General features: G+C 40.8%; 2 protein-coding genes across 4 annotated transcripts; one reads left to right on the top strand and one right to left on the bottom strand.

Annotated features, from left to right (window-relative positions):
* The first annotated feature begins 4,758 nt into the window (after positions 1-4,758).
* LOC133954285 (germ cell-specific gene 1-like protein) lies at positions 4,759-13,119 on the top strand. Its single transcript, XM_062388641.1, has 5 exons — positions 4,759-5,315; positions 7,083-7,130; positions 8,343-8,495; positions 9,296-9,407; positions 10,958-13,119. The coding sequence occupies exons 1-5, from the start codon at positions 5,027-5,029 to the stop codon at positions 11,250-11,252; spliced, it is 897 nt and encodes a 298-aa protein (XP_062244625.1). The 5' UTR covers positions 4,759-5,026; the 3' UTR covers positions 11,253-13,119.
* Positions 13,120-13,832: 713 nt separating this feature from the next.
* Positions 13,833-23,466, bottom strand: tmc5 (transmembrane channel like 5). Of its 3 annotated transcripts, none has more exons than XM_062388639.1 (21): positions 23,356-23,466; positions 22,732-22,905; positions 21,984-22,216; positions 21,727-21,804; positions 21,238-21,342; positions 21,021-21,123; positions 19,975-20,056; positions 19,606-19,857; positions 19,316-19,458; positions 19,012-19,156; positions 18,723-18,875; positions 18,198-18,364; positions 17,376-17,451; positions 17,193-17,290; positions 17,023-17,118; positions 16,798-16,873; positions 16,113-16,246; positions 15,757-15,930; positions 15,049-15,127; positions 14,795-14,887; positions 13,833-14,703 (listed from the first exon to the last, which is right to left on the bottom strand). In XM_062388639.1, the coding sequence occupies exons 2-21, from the start codon at positions 22,803-22,805 to the stop codon at positions 14,101-14,103; spliced, it is 2,964 nt and encodes a 987-aa protein (XP_062244623.1). In that variant the 5' UTR covers positions 22,806-22,905; positions 23,356-23,466; the 3' UTR covers positions 13,833-14,100. The 3 variants fall into 3 exon arrangements, with proteins under 3 accessions (XP_062244623.1, XP_062244624.1, XP_062244622.1); XM_062388640.1 differs by having other exon boundaries at positions 22,732-22,881; positions 23,356-23,442; XM_062388638.1 differs by lacking the exon at positions 23,356-23,466 and having other exon boundaries at positions 22,732-23,030.
* Between the last annotated feature and the right edge of the window lie 852 nt (positions 23,467-24,318).

Below are 24,318 nucleotides of genomic sequence, written 5' to 3'. Positions count from 1 at the left end.
TCCACACAGTGGAAATAATCCGTTACATCCTTTTATATACAGGCTATGGTTACATCCTGTCTCTTTATGCTGCTCCACCCTTCACCTGAACTGTGCCGAGGACTTGTTGTTGTGAACACCTCTAAGCACAGATTCTCCTCCTGCGTTGTTCATGTGTGAACGTGAAACTGTGGAGAAAGTCCGGACCCAATTCTCACATGAACCTCTGCAGGTCACGTCTGAAAACGGCTCTATAGCTGCTCTCCAAAAGTGATGCCAAAGCATCTTGAGCACTTTGAGCAAGTATGGCCCGTGGGCTGTATACGGCCAGTTGGGCTCTTTAATCCGGCCCGCCGAACTTTTTCAAATATAAAACAAAAAATTGGGAGAAATTGTACTTTCTTGCTTCTTGTGTTCTGGGTTTGTACCCTCGTGGTTGAATGCACTTGTTGTAAGACACTTTGGATAAAATCGTCCGCCAAATTAAATTTGAATGGGAGTGTGGTGTATAGGAATGGAAAGGGCACATTATCTCCCTTCACTTTTTCACTTTGCCCTGTGAGCCCTTGTGTAAAATGAGCGGATCAAGGAAATGAAAAGTGGACAATGACTGCAGAGTGTTTAACACGGAGTGGACAACAAAATACTTTGTCACTGAAATCCAATCGAAAGCTGTATGCCTGATATGCCGAGAAACTGTCGCAGTTTTCAAGGAGTACAACATCAGCCGTCACTTTGCTACAAAGCATGCTAAAAAAGCAAGCAGTCAACGCAAGAACGGGTGGCTACAGCTCAGGGGTTGGCTGAGTATTTGTTAAATTGCCTTGCAAATAAATGCTTTGCTACTTGTTAAAGGCCAAATCCTTTCATGGAATGATTTTTCCATGTATTTATATTAGTTCACAAAAATACTCCATCCATCTGGTCCTGGCCCGGCCCCTCTGTCAAATTTGAGAACCCATTGTGGCCCGAGAGTCAAAAAGTTTGCCCTCCCCTTGCCTAGCCTGACGTTGTCATACTCACCATTCTAGTCAGAATGTGAGTGTGATACCGCTCCATTGGGCTATGATTATTGGGCGTGTTTCAACAGAACCAGAAAAAAAAAGTGAGTGAAGAATACGTAATTTACCCTCGACATCCGACATTTAACGGAACAAACAGCGGACAAGTTTTTCAACATGGATTACATTAAATTAATAATTGAAGTGGAGACAAATGTTGGGACGCTGTTGCTTAATGTTGGAGCAACCAGTAAGTATATGCTTGAATAGTACTGGATCAACGGGTGATATTATTAGCGCTGCCCGGCGGTTCAGCGTCGCTTCAGTGACCGGTGTGAACAGCCAAGCGCCGGCGTGATAGGGATTAGCGCGGTGCTTTGGCGTCGCCTCCACGTTCTGTGTTCCTCTTTCAAAATGAATGCGCTGTCGATGTCTTCTAAAACAGACTCAATGGCAGCATCTACACATCTCAGCTCTCCAGCGGCAGGCATGTTTGTTGAAAACAAATTCAACCCAAGCGCACTTTGATGACGTGGTTGATTACGTTACTGTTGATAAGATTAAGATGCATTTATTTTTCCCAAACACATGCAAACACATGCACAGGCACACTCATGCAGGTAGGGAAATTTAACCTCTGCTTTTGACTCATCTGTAGCGACAAATCTAGCTACTATTTTTACTGTCCTCTACACATAGCTTAAAGGTTGGTTTGTTTATGGAATGAGAACACAGGGTAGTGCTACTCCTTATATAGTACCAGACAGCCAATCAAATTGTTCGTTCATTCTAGTCTTTTTCGATGTCTGAAAAAGCGACTAGCGAACAAATCTAGCGACTATTGAGGTTTGGGTTTGAAACGTCGCATGCCACAGTGGAAAAAGAAGAAAAAAAAGAAAAAAAGCAACAAGCCACAAATCTGGCTACTATTTTTACTGATCTCCTATACTGTTTATCCCCCAAATACCTCTATCCCTCTAATTAACCCTAAACTTCACGTAGTTTTCCCCGTGACCTATAACACAGTTAGCCTATGACATGTTTTAGAAATGTTTCAGATGGTTATAACTGGTAACTCGTGTTTGAAAATGTTTAAAAACATACTATGGGAGTCCGATATAATTGACATCTACAAAGTATAGGCAAAGATTATGCTGAAATGCAAAATCAGTCTAACTATGGTGGCCATCTTGAAATAAATGGCAGCCTTTTTTGATTTTCGAGTGGCCCCAATTCCTAAATCGAAGAGTGACCTTCAAAGATGATTTGCACAAAATGTCACGCTTGTATCACCATTTCGACGATTTCCCCAAAATATTGCTGTTATTTCCTCCACTAATACGCTAGGACGCTACAATAGGAACGTGTTCAAAAATTATTATTTGTCATTGAGTTGCGTTCAGTTCATCGTTCTCATAAAGTGAACGTGTTCAATGAATGCGTTCTTTTGCTTTCGTTCATGCACAACGCTGCTCTACACTACAGTCTATTGTCTGAACACAGCATTGAAAACATCTACATTTAAGTGGTCATTGCACACTGGGTGGCAGTTGCTTATTTATACATCCAACATATATGGAATAACATACAGTATTTCATTAGGAGTTATGTTTCTGGACAGCTGAAGAATGAAAAAGTCCAATAATAAATATTAAGGCTCTTTGGATTTTTATATACTAAAAATAAATACAATATGGTAAAAAAAACAAATGAACTCTGGTTAAGTATAAGATCTGAAATGATGAATTACATCAACAGAAAATGCATCAATCTTTTGCAAAATGATACCAAACATAACAGTCAGTGGCTGCAGTCCTGTCTGGTGCACAGCTCTTTCTCAGCAGTTAAACACTATACCTGTGTCCATCTGGTGCTCAAAGCAGAAAGCAATCTTAAAACTTGAAAGCCAGCAATAGGCACCCACTCAACAGCAGTGATAGTGAAGCTAACAAGAGGAAAACACCTGAAAGAGCTGAGAATAAATGTGTGTTCATCACTAGGAGCAACCGCTTTCACATTATTAGATTCAACCACAATTCAATCTCACATTCACACCTGCACCGACCTTTAGAAATCCAATTAAACCCCAATCTGCATGTTTTTGGCATCAGTGCTAATCACTGCACCAATGTGTGGTGGTTGACAATCTATTATTAAATCAAGTTGCAGTTTTAAGTTAACAGTCAGCCAGTGATGGGATTAGCATAGAGGTCATTTTTGCACTCAGTGTTAATTTGTAATGTTTTAATTTGTATTCTGCAGAGGTTTCAGCAAACTGTAGGTCAGGTCAGTTTCTCAAGTCGGCCTGTAAACAGAGTCATGGCGGAGAGTGTAAATGAAACAGATCTCTTTAGAATGTTCTGCAAGTGGTGACCCTAAAGTCAATAATAAACATCAGTATCAGAAACCATGAACATCCGGCAGCACAGGACTTAAAATGTGTTAAATTGAGAGCAAGGATTAACTTCTTGTTATTGCCACAGACTCAGGAGGCAGCCTATCACCGTCCACATGGACGTCATAAGCAGTGTTTACCCGACTATGGCCAAGTATTCTGACTTCCAATATGCTGCTGATATTCCATAAGACTCTTCTTAGCTGCTGGCAGGAACAAGCGGGTGATCTGGGGTCATAGAGCACTTTGTGAGGCTTGTAGTGGTTGAGTGGGAGGGTTTACTCACAGAGCAGCGAGTGGTCCTGCAGTGATTCAGTGGGTCGTCTCCTGGAATGTTTTCAACAATCTTCATTTTCCTTCATTAAAGTTTAATTTTTGTGCAGATGAACCTGCACAATATATGTAGAACAAGATATTTTGAGATGTAATTGCGCCAGCTCACCCCCCTCTGACTCATTGATCACTTGTGGTGGAGAGCCTTGGTCTGATTTGTCAGTTTTCAGGGTCATGTTTTGAAGTGCGGCTTAGCCCCCGGTGCGGAAGAGGAAGGCAATCTGCTGAGGTAACAGAGATGTCAGGCCTATCTGGCCTCGTTTACTCGTGGGTTGAAAACACGTTTTGCCAAGAGGCTCAAATGATTTATATTTTTAGCTCCTTTTCACACGAAGAATCGCAGCACTCATGGGAAAACGTCTTGGAAATGCCAGCATTTGCGATGTCTCCGTGCCTCAGCACAGTTCACAGCACAAGATATTTGTTGCAGATTTTCAGTGCTGCAGAGTCATCTCTACTCGTCTCAGTGCTCAACAGGCCACCATCGGTCTGGTCAGGAGCAGCAGAAGGCTCATCATCCTCTCTGTGACCTCCCTTTTAAAGTTAACGCAGGTCAGCTTCTCTGAAAACTGACGACGCTCAGAAATGAAAGAGAGTGCTAACAGGAAAACCACTAGCCTTTTTTATTCTAGTTTACTGGATATTTAATAACTTTTTGATGCATCGCTGATAAATTGGAATTTCTAAAACCAGAGTACACTCAATTATGGATCCAGCTATTATGTCATTACTAATACAACTTTAAATCTTGTTCAGTTTAGTTTTCTTTTCTTTCCTGAACCCCAAAACAAAACATATTTAAAAGGTAGTTTATAATACATTTGTTGAAAATAAAAATGACTAAATAGATCATCAGCGACCAAATTAGTAGAAAAAAGAAGTAGTAATTTTTCAACACAGGCTCATAATCGCTGATAAGTTGTTTGTAAGAGATGAGGCATCCTAATGACTGAGAGAGAGAGAGAGAGAGAGAGAGAGAGAGAGAGAGAGAGAGAGAGAGAGAGAGAGAGAGAGAGAGAGAGAGATGATCTAGCCCTGTCACAAGCTGAGTGTCAAATCCTTTCCCCGTGACGTCCCTTCGGCTGCAGGACGCTTGTGGGACAGCGCGTACTGATGATGGAGATGTGACACTTTGGCTCAGAGCGGATCTCACTGTGCGTCCTGCGCCTCCCTGGACACATCTGGATACTGTGCCAAATGGGACCCGCACCTCGCCCGCTGCGTTTGGGTGAGACCAGGGGCTCGTGCGTCCTCTCCACCACGCATCCATGAACTTTTTGGTTGTGCGCGCGCCGCTGCACCTTCCTCCTCACGGACCATGAAGACGAGTCGCCGGTGCAGGACCCTGCTGTCAGTCAGCCTCAACTTCTTCGCCCTCCTCTTCTCCATCACCGCCTTCATCACCACTTACTGGTGCGTGGGCACGCAGAGGGTCCCCAAGCCCAAGTGCAGCAAGCTGCGCACGCACCAGTGCATCGACTACGGCGTGAACGAGACTGACCCCAACAAGGTGGTGTACAGCTGGGAGACCGGGGACGACCGCTTCCTCTTCCGCCAGTTCCACACCGGCATCTGGTTCTCCTGCGAGGAGAACATCCACGATGAGAGTAAGTGTGTATGTATGTGTGTGTGTGTGTGTGTGTGTGTGTGTGTGTGTGTGTGTGTTCCTTTCATCTTCTGTGCGAGACACAACTTTATGAACTTTCACATCCATTAAAAATCTGTTTCAATACGTTCTGATCAGGATTGATCACATTTGCATAAGAGGAAGTCCTTAACATTTGCATTTTATCACAACAATTTCTCAATCAGTGACTGTGTGGGACTATTACTTTAACATCTAGGATTTCCTCTGCAGGCATGTGACTTTCTTTTACCTACTTCGGCTCATTCTGTGTTCTCATTTTTTTGTAAATGGACCATCATGTTACTCATACTTTACCTAAACATCCTGCATTCACAATTTCACACACTAACCCTAACAAACAGGGTTCAAATCATTTCCTTCCTCATTTGTCATAATGGAACACTAAGTTTAAATGGAGATATATTTTTTTTATATTCCCTTTCATGACAATTTCAGGATAAACGTCCTCCACTAATGTCCGTCTACTTAATGTATATCCGTTTAACTTGCTTTATCTGGTGTTATCTGGCATGAAATGGTGAGTCAGTCCCCATATATAACATTGTGTTAGTTGAGTGGCCGTGCAGCACTTATCATGGGGCTGAATGTGATTGCTTCCCAGCTTAGGCAAATAGGAGGAGAAAACAGTAAATGACGTGTGCATGAGCATCACTCTGGGATCATGATTTTGACCTCATTAGAGTCAAGTTTGAATTACAAAGGAGTGAACTGGGGAGATGAGCTGCCCTGAGGAAGGTTCAGGTCAGAGGTGTGATCAGACCAGAGTCGTCTTCTCTGGCTGCTTCGCTGCTACCGACTCCGGCACAGACTCTGCTAATAACACACGCATTCCCTACAATGCTCGCGAATGGAAATGAAGCACAGGCTGAGATTAGTGGAGTGGGGAATTGCTAGCACATGTTTATCTCATCAAGTGGCAGTAGGGGGGAGGGGGGGGGGGGGTTCGGGGTCGGACTGAAACAGCTTGAGTTAATAAGGATTATGTAATGGCGGCCTTGATGAGTTTTTCCTCAAAACAGCTGTTGCCACCCTCCTTCTACCTGATTAAAGTTTTCCACTTACAACAAATCCAGCGACACGCTCCGCTCCACAGACGACTGAGGGGAAAGCATCACATCTGCAGGGATGTGTCAGGAATCCCTGGTACTTGATGTGTCCTGTTTGTGACATTAACACACAGGCTCTCATTACATGCATAATTGCAGGATTAAGGGTTATAACAGTGCTATTTATTTTTGCAGAATGTCTCAGTTCTTGTTTATCACTATAATTCCATGCATGCACATGTACTTCTGGAGGACAAGAAGCAGATGTTGCGCGGCCTTGCCAGCCCACCATCTGCTGACACTGAATCACAAGTCCAAAAAGCTTCTACTACTGTTTGCCTCTCATTTAACCTCTATTTTTTTTTTTCTTCTCTGGATTTTCCGTCGCACTCCTGTCTGAGCCGATCCTGCGAAACACACCTGGACACAAAATGGGTATTAGACGCAGATTAGGACTTTGGCAGAGGCCCGTATCAGATCAGCACTTAGAGCATTTCTTCATTCAGTTTTGTTTGTTAATCCCAATCTGGTTCCCTGTGACCTTTTGGACGTTTTGCATGTCCTCCTCCGAGGCTCACTCGTTTCTGACGAGCCGCACGGAGAGTTCCACATAAAGTGATGGCTAAAGACGCTGCTGCTGCTGGTCGGTGTCATGACAGTGTTTTTTCTTTGTGTTACAGGTGAGAGATGCCGCAGTTTCATTGATTTGGCCCCTGCATCAGAGAAAGGTGAGTGTCATTATCAGAAGGTCTTAGTATCATTTATAAAAGAAAAGAATAAAAACTGTTCCTCACTGAGGACTCACATGGAACTTTTGCAATCTGTGAAATTAAATGTAATGTTTAATTTTCCATCCATTAAGGGAATCTATTGATAAATATTTACGGGAAACAACAATACTCCAGTCTATTGCAATCCTCTTCCTTAATGCAATTTCATCACTAGTGCTCGAGGCCTGAGTTTGAAACGCCAGCGAGGTGACTTTGCCTTCAGGCACGGCTGAGGGCAAAACAGGTGGAATGACCAAAAGCAAATCTCGTATTTTCTAAATTAATATATATCATGCTTTTAAAATGTTCACTCTGCAAAATGTGTTTTAATGTTTTAATAACTGTGTCTCTAAAGACGAGATCTAACTAAATAAATACTGTATACAATTTTGGAATAATCTAAATGGGGTAAAGAGAGAGGTTCAAGAACATAGTGTAATAATAACATTAGTAATTTTATTATGGCAATAATAATAGTAATACAAATCTTATAAATATATTATTAATCAAACCACAGTGACAATTTTATCATAATAATAGAATTGTTACAGTAGTAGTCTTACAAATGAATACAAATAATAAGTTTGAAGAAAATATGAAGAATTAATAAGTAGCAAAAATAAACATTATGATTTCAAACGTGTAGTAAAGTAATGCATGACCAATATTATGATGTACTGTAAATACTTCCTGACAGTATCGGTTTTGGTCTGTAACTTCCCAGTTTTCTGTATCACCAAGTCCTCCACTCTCAGTTTGGGAATCATCCCCTCACGGATCAATGGAGGGACACAGGCTTAGCATTCTCCAGCTGTGTTGAATCCGTCCTTTGGGAAATGCTTGCTTGCCACCAATCTGAATAACGAGGACAGGACAAGCAGAGTTATTTTTGTGTTGGCAGGTCACATTTGGCTTGATTCATTGAGAAGCTGGATCCGGCTCGTAGGAGACTGGAGAGCTCATCTGAAATTCAGCAACTCTCTAACTGGAAATGTCACAGTCAGCTGCAGAACCTCTGAGATATCAGACTCATCATATCAGTGCAACATGCAAATTAAAAACTGTGGAGTTGTTGTAGAATAGGTGATATGGAGCTGTGAATTGAAATTGTAACATGTCTACCTTAGATTTAATGTAATGTTTTTGCAATCAATCGTCCCTGTCTTGCAGGGATGCTGTGGCTGTCGCTGGTTTCTGAGATGCTGTACATCATTCTGCTGCTGGTTGGCTTCAGCCTCATGTGTTTAGAGCTGGTCAGCTCCAGCAACGTCATCGATGGACTCAAGCTCAATGCCTTTGCTGCCGTCTTCACTGTCCTCTCAGGTACTGGAGTGTGTTTTTTTTTATTGCCTGCAACACACCATACTGGTAAAGGCTATATATGAGTTTGTGATTCTGTTCTCCATTTATGTGGTTTAATATAGGGCACAGCATATTCCGTCTCACCTCATGACAAGAAAAGAGAAGCTAACAAAACAGACATCATTCAAAAAAGCCAGTTTTCACTTTTTTTTGTAAAGAATAAATTAAAAATAAAACCAGAATGGCACTCGGTATATGACAACCCCCTTATGAAATCACAATAAAAGTCACTATAGAAGTCACTAATTACGCATACTCATATTTATCAGTCCCCTCAATATGTTCATCAAGATCAATAAAGCATTATCTGAGAAATTAATGAAAATCTATCTTCCATCCAATAGGTTTTGTGTAATCTTGTTTACAAACAAAAAAATGGACAGGGGAGAAAATATAACCTCGTTGGAGTTGGACTAGTATTTGTTCAAAATCGGGGACGTAGGATTCTAATGGAATAAGAGTGGGTCAAGATGAAATGTTGTTAGTTGTGTTCCGTGGCAGATGAGATTAAAACACTGAGATCCCAGAGAGCGGGAGTTTCCAGTGGAATTAAGGAGGATATTTGTTGTTCATGTTATATACAAATCTCAGATCATTTAAGAATTAACACGCATGAACAACTGTAACGGGAATGTAGGAGACTGGGATCACATCTTTCCAGTGAGTTTGCATATTTGAAAATGCTTGTGGAAAAACAACTCTCTATAGTTGTAGAGAATCCCTGTGCATGAATTTTTTTTGCCCTGTGTGTGTGATTTCAGGTCTTCTCGGTATGGTGGCTCATGTGATGTACACTCAGGTCTTTCAGGTCACCGTCAGCCTCGGTCCACCGGACTGGAGGCCCTACAATTGGGTCTATGGCTGGTCCTTCTGGTATGACACACCTCAGAGATCACACTCATTGGGCTTTTGTTCAGAAATAAACGTCATATGAAGCAACTGGAATAAACTGCATTGTACTTAGAGATACATACAAATATAGCTAAGTCACCTCTTAAGAAAACCAGATGAGGGATTTCCTCTCCGCATGCAGCAGCCCCAAATCTTCGGTTGTAGCTCAACTCTCACCTCTCCCCAGCATCAGTGTCTCTAATGAAAAAAGCCCAAAGCCCCATGTTATGGCATTAGGATTAGGCTTTGGTGTCCAAAGCCCCAATACAGGCGTGATTGGAATTGCATAAGGGGATAATATTTCACTCCTTTACAATATGTTCAATATTCTGACAGATTCATCTTCAAACAATTCTTGACCTTTTGTTGGCATGATTGTGTGATCTCACATGTGGTCGAGCAGGCTCAAGGGGGGCAGAGGGGACTTAAAGCGATTAATACTATTCTCACCAACCACAGAGTCCAAGTATTGAGCGGGAAATGTCAAAACTAAATTAAAATGATGACGTTATACCTTCTCAGGCAGTGAGTGACTCTGGGGGGAAACCGAAAATTCTTGAATTGGTGTACAAGAAACTGGTGGAAAAGAATCTTGCCTTTTGACATGGTCGCTTGGTATGTAGGGTTAGATGTTCATTTTAAAGTGAAACTGTCAAAAGTGGTTAATAAGGCAAACAGAATCATAAGGAAATCACATAAATGACAGGTATTCGCTGAATACCAAAAACAAAGCTCTTGACATAAAAGTGATCAATCTTATACTTTGCAAACGTAAATTAAACTATTTAACTCAAGAAGTTGTTTCTAAGGAGCCATCAAATATATCTACATGACCTCTTTTGTATGAAGTGCAGTTATATTGTTACGTTACCTTCGACATACGCAGTGTACCCGGCTCACAAAGGCCGAACCAAAAGGAGACGGTCTGATCTACAGAATATTACCGTGATTTGTGTCACTATCTGGTCTCGTCCTTATCACTGTAGCCTAGCAACAGAGCTGACGTTAGACATGGCGAAAAAGTTTTAAGTTTTTTTTTTTTCAAATGTGTATAATTAGTTGTCTGGGTTGAAGGATGCAGCTCCTGAATTGAAACACATTGTGCACATTGTGAACAATTAAGTTTAACCTAACCTAAAGTGCCCTTAACCTTCACCTTACCTAACCATTGCCTATCCTAGCCTAACCTAAATTACTTTAATCTGAACATAAACCTTACCTAACCCTTTACCTAACCTAACCTACCTTAGTCTAGCCTAGCCTAGCCTAGCCTAGCCTAGCCTAACTTAACTTAACTTAACTTAACTTAACTTAACTTAACTTAACTTAACTTAACTCAACTCAACTCAACTCAACTCAACTCAACTCAACTCAACTCAACTCAACCTAAACTTAAATAAACTAAACTAAACTGAACTAAAATAAAATAAACACAATTCAGATTTACACAAGCTTTGGCGTTAATTTAACCACAAAGCAGAGTTATCCAGCGTGTGCTGATTTGCCTGTTTTCTCTCTTCCTGTCTTATCAGCATGGCCTGGGCATCCTTCACCTGCTGTATGGGTGCGTCAGTCACCACCCTCAACTCGTACACGAAGACCGTCATAGAGTTCAGGCACAAACGTAAGACCTTTGAGCAAAGCATTCGGGAGGAGCATGCAAGGGAGGCTTTCGGATACTTCCGAGATACCTCTGTGCACTCCATCTCCAAATCCGTGGAGGTTTATCCGAGCCAGAGCCTGAAAAGTGGCAGGAAAATTCCCCTACCCGCTGACTCTCTGGACCTGAGTGACATTGCAGCATCTTTAGGGGAAGAACAGTGCTGAGTGTGAAGGGACAGTATAGGTGGTGGCGTTTCTTTCGGTGTGGCAGCTTGATGGATGGAGGTGTTGTTGTCCCACTCTGCTTTGTGGTCGGTCCGGGATCAAGGCCTCAAGGGATCATCAGCTCCATCTGATGCATTTCAACACTGCCTTAATGAAAAAGGTCGTAGGGATTCAAGTCACACAAGGTCAAAGTTGCTGAATCAAACTGAGAACTGGCCACATGGACATGATCTGAAATCATGGATAAGGGCGTTTTCTCTGTTTGTGTAACTTACCAAAATGTAAATTTAAAGTGTAACCCAATCCTTATCGTGAAGGTCAGTTGGATGATAATCGCCTTATTCAGTTTCAGTCAATCTATAAATCAATGCAAATGATGTTCTAATCACAAAGACATGGTGTAACTGCTGTTTATTAAATGTGAAATACTTAAACTGCCTAGATGCAATATATACAGTGAGGGCCTGAAGTTTTTAGACAGTTACACATTTTGCGTTCTTCAGGCTCTGAGCTTCAGCACATTCAATCTCAAATTTAATAATGAACAGTTGTGCAAAGTCTCAGCTTTGATTAGACCAGATTCACGTCATCATAGAACTGTGTGTGATGAAGTCCTTTAAATGCGTAGCACCTAAGTTGGTAGTGTAATATGGTTGTTAGCAACTATTTTCTTTAGCAGCTGTCAACCTTAGTTTGTGCACAAAAAGAGATCATACGTGTCTGTTGAGTTTCCTGTGACCTTAATTGAAAATAAACTAAATCCATTGCCGTGCACAATAAGGAATGAATGTGATGTGATAAATGTAAGAGTCCATTTGGCGCTTAGTCTCCTTGTGATGGATATGGAGATGTTTAAGGAAGACTAGAGGTGACGGGGAGGAAGAGGGTCGCATTGAATCATTGAATCTACAGCTGAATGCAACAGAGACGAGAGGAGATTTTAAGTTTGACAGAAAAAAACGACATTATTTAACCAAGACTGGCAGCATGTTACGTTTAAAGTAAATCTTAAAGATTCCTCTAAAGTTAAGTTCCTCTGTGACAATGACATCTTGCATGTATGTTAAATTTGAATCATTACTATCGAATCACAACTATACATATAGCTTACTCTGTTGGAAATCAAAAATATTAATGTATATAAAAACATTAACTCTGCTGATATCATAAATAATCATCCAAAGATTGTCATTCCACATTTTTCAACTGCTTTCAACAATGTGAGAGATATGTAATATGCTGTCACAGACAGCACAGTTTTGGAAGTGTTATTGTCATAAAGCAAATTTCTTACTTTGCTTTGGTCTATTTTTATTTTATTTATGTCTCCTTTACTCACTGACAGCGAGCCAGGTCAAATCAGGAAAGGCATGTTGTATTAATGATAGCCAAGTATTATAAAAATACTAACTAATGATGTATTTTTGTGTGAAATGCTCTCTGAAACAAAATAAAAGATAATTTTTGGGCTATTTATGGCAGGTTCAGTGTGACAGCTGTTACCTATGGTTCCATGCAGAGTGTCTGGAGATAAATCCAGCACCGATTCGACAGCCAAAACCGCAGAATGGAGCTGCTCTCTGTCACAAACAACTTTCTATTATCTTCAACTATCTCACACACAGTTCTTTCTATACTGATGCGCAGCTACTCAAATTCAAGCTGAGACTTGGCACTGTTATTATTCATTTCATTATTCATCTCAATGTGCTGAAGCTCAGAACCCGAAGAACAAAATATGTGTTGTCGACCAAATACTTCCAGCCTCTACTGTAAATTGTAAATAGGTTGTGGAGTGAAAGTGTGCATATGTACACAGAGAGGTTATGGAAAACTGTATATTGTTATTTTTCTTGGATACTTCATGTCTGTTACTTTTATTGTGCAACAAAATTCCAATAAGCATTTGTAAAACACCTGCATTAGACATATCAAAACGTATGATTAGAGACGTGTAGCATGGAGGGCAACATAAACACTTGATTCAACACTTGAAAACGAATACTCAATGTCATAAATTTTTTTATTTTAGACTAATACAGTGAATATTGCAACTTTGTACAATTAAGATTCTCTTTTCTACTGTTTGGACGGGCATAGTTGTTTATCAAGGTTTTTGGTGGATGTTTCTAGTGGTGGAAGAGAAATTCATTCATTATTCGGTGAGTTTAAGTAACAATACTACTCTAAACCTGTGTAACCAAAACTGTAGTAAAGTAAAAGTGCAGCTATCAGCAAAATTAAATAAAATCATAATAACACAAAGTAAACACTCTGCAATTGCACGTTGATATTTGGAACAGGGTTATTTTTCAAAATGTATATGGATGTTTGATTTTGATTCATAAGACACATGACTATCAGTTCCTCTTAGGATCTTATCTGTGGTGTTGCTGAACATTACCTACAGAGGGCAGTATTGTCTCAGCAGATTTTCACTTTTGCCTTTCTTTCATTTATTTCAAGAGATAATCTACATTTCGCAGGAAATATCTAAATATATAGTGTTGTCAGTTCATGTTTATGATACAGAAATGGCACTTAATCAGACCTTGTGAGTTAATGTTGGTACTTATTTGTCATAAAGACTTACATCGACCAAGAAATTTACTATTAAAATATATCTTTAAAAAAAGTTGTATAAAGAGGTGAACCTGCACTCTCTCATAGCTCGTATAAACACAGCAGGATTTATTTCAGTGCATTTCTGGAGAAATCCCCCCATTTTTGACTGATGCTAAACTACAACATGACAAGATGGATTTCAGTCAACTTAAAGAAATCGTTCCTGTTACTCTTTTCTCTTCAAGTCCTCACCGTATGGTAAGATAATTTCAGACCCCTTAGTTCAGTAACCGTCATCAAACCCATTCCCGGCCTGCTGCCGGGCCAACATGGCTTGAATGAGAGCACTGGAGCCTGGGGGGACTGGGTTTTGTGGCTGAGTAGGGAGCCAGTTGCTCCTGTCCTCTTCCTCAGCTCTCTGCCTGGCTTCCATGACCTGCATCATAACATTTGACACAGAAGACGTTGGGTCCCCCGTGTCATCCATCCTGTCTTCCTCTGCTCTTTGTCTGGCTTGTCTCGCCTGCATGACAGCATCGGATCTGTTGACAGGGTTTTCAGAAAAACCTGCCGTGCTGTAGAACTCATCCCTCTCTGGACTCTCGGCCGTCTGCCTGGCCTGCATGGCCTGTGCGAGGGCACAGGAGGATGACAGGGGTTTATCAGACATCTGGTACACATCTTCAACCAGGTCGTCAGCTCTCTGCCGGGCCAACATGGCCTGCATCAGGGCACTGGAGGTGGACATGTCGGAGGGAACCGGCACTCCACCATCGCTCCGTCTTTCTTCCTCCTCTTCGAGTCGCTGGCGAGCAAGGAAAGCCTGAAACATGGCATTGGAGCTGGACTGACCGCCTGAGGATTGAACATCTGAACGTCGTTTGGGCTGAAGGACAGAGGGAAATATACAGTGAGGCTGAAGGCAGATCTCAGGTTGAAGAGCGGTTAGGTATGACGAGACACATTTCACAGCAAACCTTTTTTTGATTCCTCTGTTTAGGTGTTTTAGTAGGCTGAGACTTCTGGAGGTTCTGGAGCTTGTCTAACAAGAACGACTTGTCTTTTCCCTCCTGGCCAGAGAAAATGAAAGAGGAAAAACCGAAAAAGAGCAGGAAATCAAATTAACAGACGTTTACTAAAATACGGATTTCAAATACAACTAAGGTTGTGTCGAATTCCCCAAGGAAACAAAACAAACTATATAAATTAACGGACGTCAGTCGAAACTCACATTAACAATCTGCTGTCTCAGAAGACCAATCAACTCCTTGCGGCCCTGACTGACTTGCCAGAACATGTATATGATGACCCTGGGCAATAAGAAAAACATGATTATGACACAAAGAGGGAAACATGTTACTGAACAAACATAAGTGACAGTGTTCCAGTCTCTATTGGTCTGTCAGTCAAATAATCTAAATAAATGAATTACAACATTGTGACTGCTGGGTGTGGGGAAGTTTCCACGGAGGCCCATATTTACTCCGCATGACTGATTCACTGATGTGATCAACTGCTCAATGTCCTGACAAACCTGTTTTAGATTCATTGATGTGAAACTTATACTGCTCTGGCCCTATCAGTATTACATACACAACACCCTTCATTGTCTAATGTGTAGTAATAATTTCCTCAGTGAATTAACATCAACAAATTTCATTAGGATTCTTATTAAAGCAAAACACATTGATTTGATGGATTATAATAAAAATGTTGTTGTTGTTCTAATAGCGCCACCAAGAGACTGACTTTTGAAATAAATACTTTGGTTTATGACAAAATACCTGCAAAATGAATTAACTTAACTAAGCCTCAGCTATGCTTTGTGTTTAGTGTTTGCTTTTCTTTGGTGTGTGCTGTGGTCTGCAGGTCCAATATTAATTGAAAAACATGCAACATGCAACACACAGAGAACACATCCCCTGTACGATGCACTTACAGGATGATGAGTGTGATAAGAAAATAGAAGATTTCACTCCTGATGACATTTTGGTAGATCCAGACCACCCACTGAGAACCGGGGATTGCCTCCAGATCATCTATCCAGACGCTAACCACGCTGAAGGTGTTGTTGAGTCCCCGAAAAGGACCACACTGCTCCGAGGGGGTCAGACTGCAGAGCAGGACGAGACAACAGATTTGATCTTGGGGGGATTTTATGAAATACTGATATTATTGAGGTTTTGTTACTATTTTGCTCAGAAAGTAATGATTTTTAAAAAACATTTTTCTGTAACAAGCTGCTAATGTTCGATAAAAGTTATATTGCTGTCTCAATAGGTCACGTCCTTATACCTCCAGGCAGTGTATGCAACCATGGACAAGGCTCCCACGAAGAAAGGGAAGAAGAGGAGGGCGATGAAGGTTGTTTGCATCTGAGCAGCCCTGCCTGTTCGCCTTGGAGGCTGGCAGTTGTGGGTCAGGCTGACCTGAGGAAGCACAAAAAAAAATACATGAACAAACACGCATGCATACAAAAACACCATTTTCATTCCTCATTATTGAAATAACTTGGTGGAGTTTCAAAAACTACGAGCTCATGTCCCTTTTCACTCCAGAACAGAAAACAGGAGAATCTCATCAGAGCTTTTGAATAGCATTGCTTGAAAGGTCATTCAGCACGTTCATGAAATATTCAGCAGCACCAGATCAGGCCTGGGTCAAATTACATAGTAATAAAGAAGTAATTTACTTTTCCACAAATCATCGATCTCGAAGGTGGCCTGGGAAATTACAATGCAACAGGCAGCTTTACTACAACAAACGGAAATCTTGCGTGTCTTTCCATAAAAGAAAAATAAAGCACGCAGTGAATATAATGAAAGGATTTTAATTAATTATTGACCCAGGTGCACAAGAGTAACACGAGCCGCTCAGGACCATGGAGCTAGACAAAGGTGTCATTGTTACTGCTGATGAAAGCGTGTCAACATGTCTGTTCAGCTAACAGAGTGAGCAAACCTCATGAACCTGCATATACCTTCTTCAGGTAGAACAAAATGAAAAACTTGACAATCTGGATGGCAGGCAGCAGAGGAGAGAAGTAGATCCCAACCCTGTGGAGGGAAAATGGAGGGTACAACAACTTTTAATAGGATATTTGAACTTTGACCGAGAGAAAAAACTAATATAATACTTTATTATAATACAACTGTGCCACCAGATAATGTGTTCAATTAAGCGAGTGTTAATGAGTTGCTCTTACCAGGCAAGTGTCTGTGCATATATGAGTTCAAGGACATTTCTGGCTATGTCAAACTCTGGGACCCCTAGACGTGGGAGTACTGTGGTCCCAATTACTCTGGGATAAAGAGATGATGAGTATAATTTACATCCGTAGTTACATTTGCTTTAAACTCAGTTTGTGTTACTTACTTGCTGAGAAACTCTCCAAAGAATGATCCCAACATCAGGAAGAAGAAGTCAAAAATGACCAGACGGTACAAAGCCTGTCCTACCATGGACTCCCAACACTGCAGGGAGCACATTGGGTGGGAGATATGGTGAAACATATTTCTAATAAAAAGACAATTCAGTCTTATTTGATGCCAAACATACCGAAAACTTCATAGCCACCACGTTCATCCAGTAATAACACAGAACACCCAGAATGGACATCCTGAGTAGGACATTTCTGTTAGTGGAAAAAGAGAAAGATTTATATTTAATGTTTCAATAGATCAGCACCAGGCGATACACGCCAATCAGATCAGTTAGTTTTCTCGGAATTCAACTGATACCCCGGCTTGTATGTTTGGCTTTTGGTTAACTATTAAATGTAGTGCGATAAAATGGTTCTGCAAGGAAAAACTAAAATTCCAGAGAGCCCAGCCAATGCCAGTAGTGGCTCCAGTAGCAGCAATGACAGATGGTGAGAGTAATCAAGCCAGGGCTGTTTTTTTATAATTATTTCATTTTGAAACAGTACTTTTATGTTGTTGTTATTTAGTTCGAGGGAATTGAATTGTTAAACTATGACCACTTGCAATTTTTAACAGCTTCCGTCAGTCCCTTTATACTGAGCCAAGGCCTGGCTCACACAGATGGTAAGTTTCACTCAACAGAACCTGTAACTCAAGTAACACCCTTCTTCACACCATCTACTTTATTTAAACTGTGCCAAGATGTGTTAAAAAACACAGTGTATTTATGGTTAGTCCAATAAATATGCTGGTAAATAATCACTTGTAACATGGCAACATATAGATTTTATGCCTTTTTTACATTACATTACGTTCATGCCATGTTAAGAACCAGGCCAACTGTTTATAACTGTTTTCAGTTTTTATACTAAACTAACAAAATAAACCTATTCCTTAGTCTTATGTGTTTTAATTCATGTAGGCCAATGGATTTGGAACCGGAGGTACGCTATCTGACCTGACCACCAGAGCGTAGATCTGTCTCCGCTGGCTAGAGTAGTTCTCAAACTTGTAGAAGAGTGAGTAGAAGAGCGGGATGACCAGATTCATCAGAGACACCACAAAGGGAACCAGGAGAGTCTCTGCCTCCTGCACCAGGGACCAGCTGGCAGCATCAGTTGCTCGCTATAAAGACAACAGCTGGAGGTCAGATCAAGATAGGTAACAATGAAATGAATCACACCCTAGTGCTGCTGGTAAATGACCTGACACGTCACTTTCAATAAGTCACAAGTTTATGATCCTGATACAGATCTTACAGTCAAAATCCTTTACTATGCCATAAAGTATTATCATGTGCTGTTCATCTACATATGGGATCCTTGGCTGTGCAGGCAGGGACATTTTTCTTTGAATACTTGTTTTTTATTGTAACAACACTAATCCAATTTTCCCATTTGATATCCTCTACAGTCTATTCTCAACAACAAAATTATCCCAATTTTACAATGCGAAAAAAATTATTAAATCTTGACTTGTGTACCTGCTGTTCATATTGGCAGAGGTAGTAAATGCTGGCTCCGCAGCCAACAGTTAAGCCAGTGGAGAGGAGCCAGGAACCGAGATAAACCCCGAAGTGCTTCAGTTTTTCAGAGAGGGTTAGCAGCTCCCTCTGGGCCTTCTCCGACAAAGACTCCTGGAGAGATGGCAAGAGGACAAACATGGTGATGAAATATTATGAGACAAAAATGGAATGAATCTCTTAAAAGTTAACTGTCTGAAAGCATAATGTGAACATATCATTTGCCGTTTTGAGTTGCAGCAATAGTTACCTTGAGTTGGACACAGAGGTTGTTCTTGCGCTGTTTCACTGCTCTCTCATTGGTTACACTAAAATCCCAGCTGCACAGAAGCTGCCATGCGCCACTTGAAGCTGGTGATGCTAGTACATAGTTTGTCCTAAAGGAGCTCGCCATGCTGCATGAGGTCAAACAGAGATTGGAAAAAGTAGGTAACAGCCATCGAAACATTTTTGAAATTAAACTACCACAAAACAAGGTGGAAAAGTGGGGAAGTGAAGATAAACGCTGGCGGCTGCCCCGGTCGTGGAGACAGGGCAAAGCAATCTGAACTGACCTGAAAATAAGTGCTATACCACACAGCACCATGTAGACTGTAATGGTGAAGAAATAGGCCAGCTGCATGTTGTAGTCCACCAGGCCCACACGTGTTTCATTGCTGTAGCCACCGTAGTACATGACAGTATTGGTGAAGTAACCCTGGAGAGACCAAAATGCAGTGGAAACAACCAGCCATTTTTTATCTATCTGCAGTGGGAGGAGTTCAATGTCAATCAAATATTTGCTAGTTTTTAAAGCTGTGGCTTAACAAGAGGTAGCTGTAGTTTGATCAGAGCCTCCACTTACAGCTCCTGTCAGGATCTCCAGTCCTCTGAAGCTCATGGCTGGAGATGCCGGGCCGTAAACAAGCAGCGGGATGGTGATGAAGCCAAAGTTGATCAGGAAGGAGAAGATGTTGAACATGAGCAGCCACTTGAGGAACACGAAATAGGAGAGGACGCTGGTGCCAAACTTGCCACCGATCTCTTTCATGATGCCTTGCCACAGCTCCATGGTCTGCCGGGCTGAACGTATACTATAGCCACACCTGCGGAAAAACTGAGAAAACAGCCTGTTACATGTATGACATGTAAGGATGGGTCATAAATCACATTCTTTAATGAGTTGTGTGCATGGTGTCACATCTTATTGTTTTATGAACGATGGATCACTCACCAGTGACACACTCTCAGAGCAATCTGCAAAACATGTGAACTGGCGAGATTGCTTGGAGGACTTGAATGCCATTACTTGGTTCCTGTAAAGATAATTAATAAAATCCCCTTGTAAGATATTGACACATTAATCCTATAAAACAAGATCTGCAACACAAGACAGAAACCGCTGACTTTGCCCTCATTACCTCCACCAAGGAATTTTTTATTTCACCACTCTGTCATTTTTTTTTTTTGCAGCAGCATTTGTCTGTTAGTTAGTTTGCAAGATTATCCAATAACTTTTTATTTGTCAGTAGGGTTATGCAAAAAATACTTAATGCAAAAACTACTTTTTGCATAACACTCCACCAAGGATTTTCCCTTAGTGGAGGGGAGATTGAGATTCTGACCAAACACAAATAACTTGAATTAATTTAAATTATCAAACAATTTCTGTTTTGTTTTTTGTTCATTACTGTGCTAATGAAACAGTCATGTCTACGAGAGTTTGGCCTTGGCGGAGGTATGCTCTCTAAAGTGCCATAAAAGTGTCTATTTATCTCGTTCAAACAAGAGAGCACTGGGTTAATGTGTGTGTGTGTGTGTGTTTGTGTGTGTGTGTATGTGTGTGTCTATTTATTGTTATGAGGTAATTTTGGTTCAATACCATCATTGTGAGGACATTTTGACATTGTGGGGACATTTTGGTTGGTCCTTACAAATTCAAAGGGCTGTTTGAGTGTTAAGACTTGGTTTCAGAGTTAGGGTTAGAATTAGGTTTAGGGTTAAGGGTCATTCTGGAGATGGTTAAGGTTAGGGTAAGGGTCTAGTGAATGCACTATGTCAATGAGTGTCTCCACAAGTATAGAGAGAGGTGCGTGTGTGTGTGTGTGTGTGTGTGTGTGTGTGTGTGTGGGGGACTGTTTTTGCATAGATCTCTTCCTCCTGTGATCTATTACAACATCCTGAAGCCAAGGGGTTGAGCGAGTAATGTTGAACTTAGTCCCTTGAATGACACTGACAAATGAGTTTATTACCTTTGACTGCGTGTTATTCAAAACCCACCTGATATGTTTCTTTTCCTCAAAGCTCATTGGAAGATCCTGAATAGCTTGGATTCGGTCTCGTGTTGACATGGCAACAAGGTCCTTGACCAGGTTCTGTTCCTCTGTGACACACAAGACCGACAAGGAAGTCCTTAACAAGCAGGGGCAACCGTCCAGAATGCAGGCCGGTCCACACACTCCACAGGAATAACACAACACCTGTCACAGGCTCCTACCATTCTCCATCTCGTTCCTGATGGCATCCTCTGTGAACGCCACAGTGTCGGGAAACATGCTCATCCTCCGCTCTGTGATTCCCCTCCATCTCAGTGTCATGTTGCCTTGGTTGAACACAAAGATGATGGTTTGCTTTTCAGATTAAGATAACATTAACTGACAAAAAAGTATTTATAATTCCCTCCTTCCTCCCTCTTTACATGTAATTTGTTGTTGTTCAATAAATACCCAGTTAACTGATTGATAATGAATAGTTCAACTTGAACTTCACATTCACTTTAAATTATTATCTAATTCCACAACTTTTTGTGTCCATAGCGATACCATAGAAACAGTGTGAGAGCAGACTGTAATGTTAATGAAACTCTGACAGTCAAAGAAAGTTAGTATCTACAGAATGGGATTGTTTAATGGAAGATAGTATCTACAGAATGGGATTGGTTTAACGGAAGCTAGTATCAACAGAATGGTATTAGTTTAACAATTACCTGAAATTGAAGAAGGAAGTCGAACCGATGGCGCTCGATCGTACTGAGAGTCACGGTTGACCTGAAATGTGCTGTGATCTGCAAAATAAAAGTGGGGAGGCAATAGAGTGGAACGTATCAACAGAGGTGTCACTTAGCAACACCTCAAGGAACAGAACTGCAGTGCCACCTGACAGACTCACAAGTTTTGCCCTCTGCGATACAGAAAGCATTATGGACACAAGGGTTTTAAAGTCGCAAGTAGATTGTCCACTCACTGAGGTCATGCTGCCGTGAAGGGCCCCCGGGGAGCTCTGAAATGAGGCCCATGGGGACGCTCTCTCTCCCCCTCCGGCTCTCCCCGTGCCAGTCCCTCCAGGGCACACTCGCTGAACCCTCATTACCGCCCGTCGTCTGACTCACGTAGGCGTCATGTGTCTCTGCCCTGTCCCCCCGCCAGGCCGGGTCATCCCTGGGATAGGGGTTCGTATGGTGGGATTTGTTTGAATACCTATAAAGGCCACAAGGAGTAGACAATGATTTTAGTTAAAAACAGACGGCTTAATGAACTCGTACACTATATGTGTTTAGGATAAAAAAAGACGGGGTTGACAATTGAATTAACAAATGTCGAAAATTCAGCTAATGATTTCCTGGTAAAGGTTATCTGTAATAAGATATGACTGCTTCGGAGGCGGTGTGTTTACAATGTGATAAGATATATAATTTTCTACAAGGAGGAGTTGGATTTAGCTTGTGAGTAGACATGAATGAATAATGCACTAATGCTTTTTTTTCTTAAATATATTTAAATGTTTTCTTTGAAGGATATTTACACTCTCTAGTCCTAAGAGCAAAAGTGATTGAAACAAGCCTTATTCTGGAATATAAATACTAAATCCAGCTGCATGTTGCTAATGGGCTGTTCATTTAATTTATGGTACAGTATTCGACTTCTGACCGAAAGTACAAACATCACACTGCACTCAGTCAAACACAGTAATTGATCATTAAATGAGCACAAACCTTCTATCAACTTCCAGAGTCTCGCTATCATGGTAAGCAGCGTTGAAAAATCCACCGTTGCTGTAACTTGTCATGAGATCCTTGTTGAGTTGATCCTCTTTTCTTCTTTGGCAAGGAATTCTTCAGCTGCTCCTCAATATGTAGACGTGTCTATAGTCCGGTTGCAGTAACAGACTGTAAACAGCTCACCCAGTTGAATACACTCAGTCCTAAATTACTTTAACGCCGACCGTGAGTAATAAAACAGTATTTGCTTGATTACATATTGTGATAAAGGCTTCAGATGCCAGCTATGAGGACTTTGATGAAACTCAAACAAGCGGCATCACACGTAGAGGCTAAGTGGCTCTGTGTCCTCAAGAGTGACAGCTACATTGTCGGGGGGGGGGGGGGGGGGGGGATAATAGTGTAATTTAATCTCTTGGTCCCATCCTCAACTGTCCATCATTAATTCATTCAGTAGGTTTGGTTTCGTATAATGGCTCTATGGCTCTCAAACAGAAACTCTGAAAGAAAATGTTTAATTTTATAAAGGAGGGACTACTAATATATGAGAGACTACAACCAATAGATTATATACATTAAAATAATCTCATGACATTGTATTAAAATAATTCTGCCTACCTGGCGTGGAAGTAGCTCCTTCTATGGATCCTGGTAGATTGAGCATGAGGAGTGTGAGTCCGCCTGAGAGCCACAGTCTGAAAGGGGGAAGCAAAGAGAGACACAACTGTGTGGCTACCAGGAAGTGAGTGCTAAAGTCCACCGCTCCTATATACAACAGCTAAATCTCATGTGGTCCCTTTGTGATGTGACACGAATAATTAAACCCCTAAGGATAAAATCTAATTGCCATTCTTAATAAAATTCAAGTAGTCAAGGGTCCGTGGTCAATGTACTGTAGAGGGATGTTACTCTGCTGCTGCTTACTGACTTAACCTATTCAGACAGACGGACAAATTAATAATAATTTAATTAACAAATTAATATATAAAAACATAAAGATGATTGATACTATTGAGCCTTAATACCCAAGTTAATATGTGGGTTATTGTTACTTTGGTATGTTAATGTGCAGGTTATTGATTCTGATGATCATTTTAGATACACTGGAAGGTTATAATATCCAGTTTTTTTTTATGATGATCATTCATATCCAGCTTCAGAATAATATGGTCCATAAATATCTTGGTTATCGAAACTTTATGTATGTTGATACACCGGAGCATTAATATACAGGCTACTGTTGATTGTTGACATAATATCCAGGTTACTAATATTATGTTATGTCAATATCCAGATGATGGATTCTTTGATGCTTTAGGTTATTGTTACTTTTGCATATTAATATCCAGGTTATTCATACACAGAAATTTACGTTTTAGTACTTTAATATCTGTTATTTTGTTGATGATGTATTCAAAAGTTATGTATATGCTTGTATGTTAATATGCAGGTGATTGTAATATTTTATGTTAACACCCAGGTTATTGATACTTATGCATGTTGATATCTAGATTATTGATATAGGTAATTTCATATACAGGGTTTTGTTGATGATTGATATAAAAGTTATTTATCCTTTTT

Source organism: Platichthys flesus, chromosome 5 (genome assembly GCF_949316205.1).
Source record: "Platichthys flesus chromosome 5, fPlaFle2.1, whole genome shotgun sequence".
NCBI classification, from domain to species: domain Eukaryota; kingdom Metazoa; phylum Chordata; class Actinopteri; order Pleuronectiformes; family Pleuronectidae; genus Platichthys; species Platichthys flesus.
Note: the sequence above shows the minus strand (reverse complement) of the source record. Positions and strands in the feature narration are given on the sequence as shown.

Coding starts and splice junctions, on each gene's coding strand:
- tmc5 (XM_062388639.1), bottom strand. CDS start 22,805: ATGACAAGTTACAGCAACGGTGGATTTTTCAACGCTGCTTACCATGAT. Junction 19,157..19,315: donor GGTATAGCACTTATTTTCAG/GTCAGTTCAGAT, acceptor GACCTCATGCAG/CATGGCGAGCTCCTTTAGGA. Junction 15,128..15,756: donor CTTATCACACTCATCATCCT/GTAAGTGCATCG, acceptor CTTATTGCCCAG/GGTCATCATATACATGTTCT.
- LOC133954285 (XM_062388641.1), top strand. CDS start 5,027: ATGAAGACGAGTCGCCGGTGCAGGACCCTGCTGTCAGTCAGCCTCAAC. Junction 5,316..7,082: donor GGAGAACATCCACGATGAGA/GTAAGTGTGTAT, acceptor TTTGTGTTACAG/GTGAGAGATGCCGCAGTTTC. Junction 7,131..8,342: donor GGCCCCTGCATCAGAGAAAG/GTGAGTGTCATT, acceptor CCTGTCTTGCAG/GGATGCTGTGGCTGTCGCTG.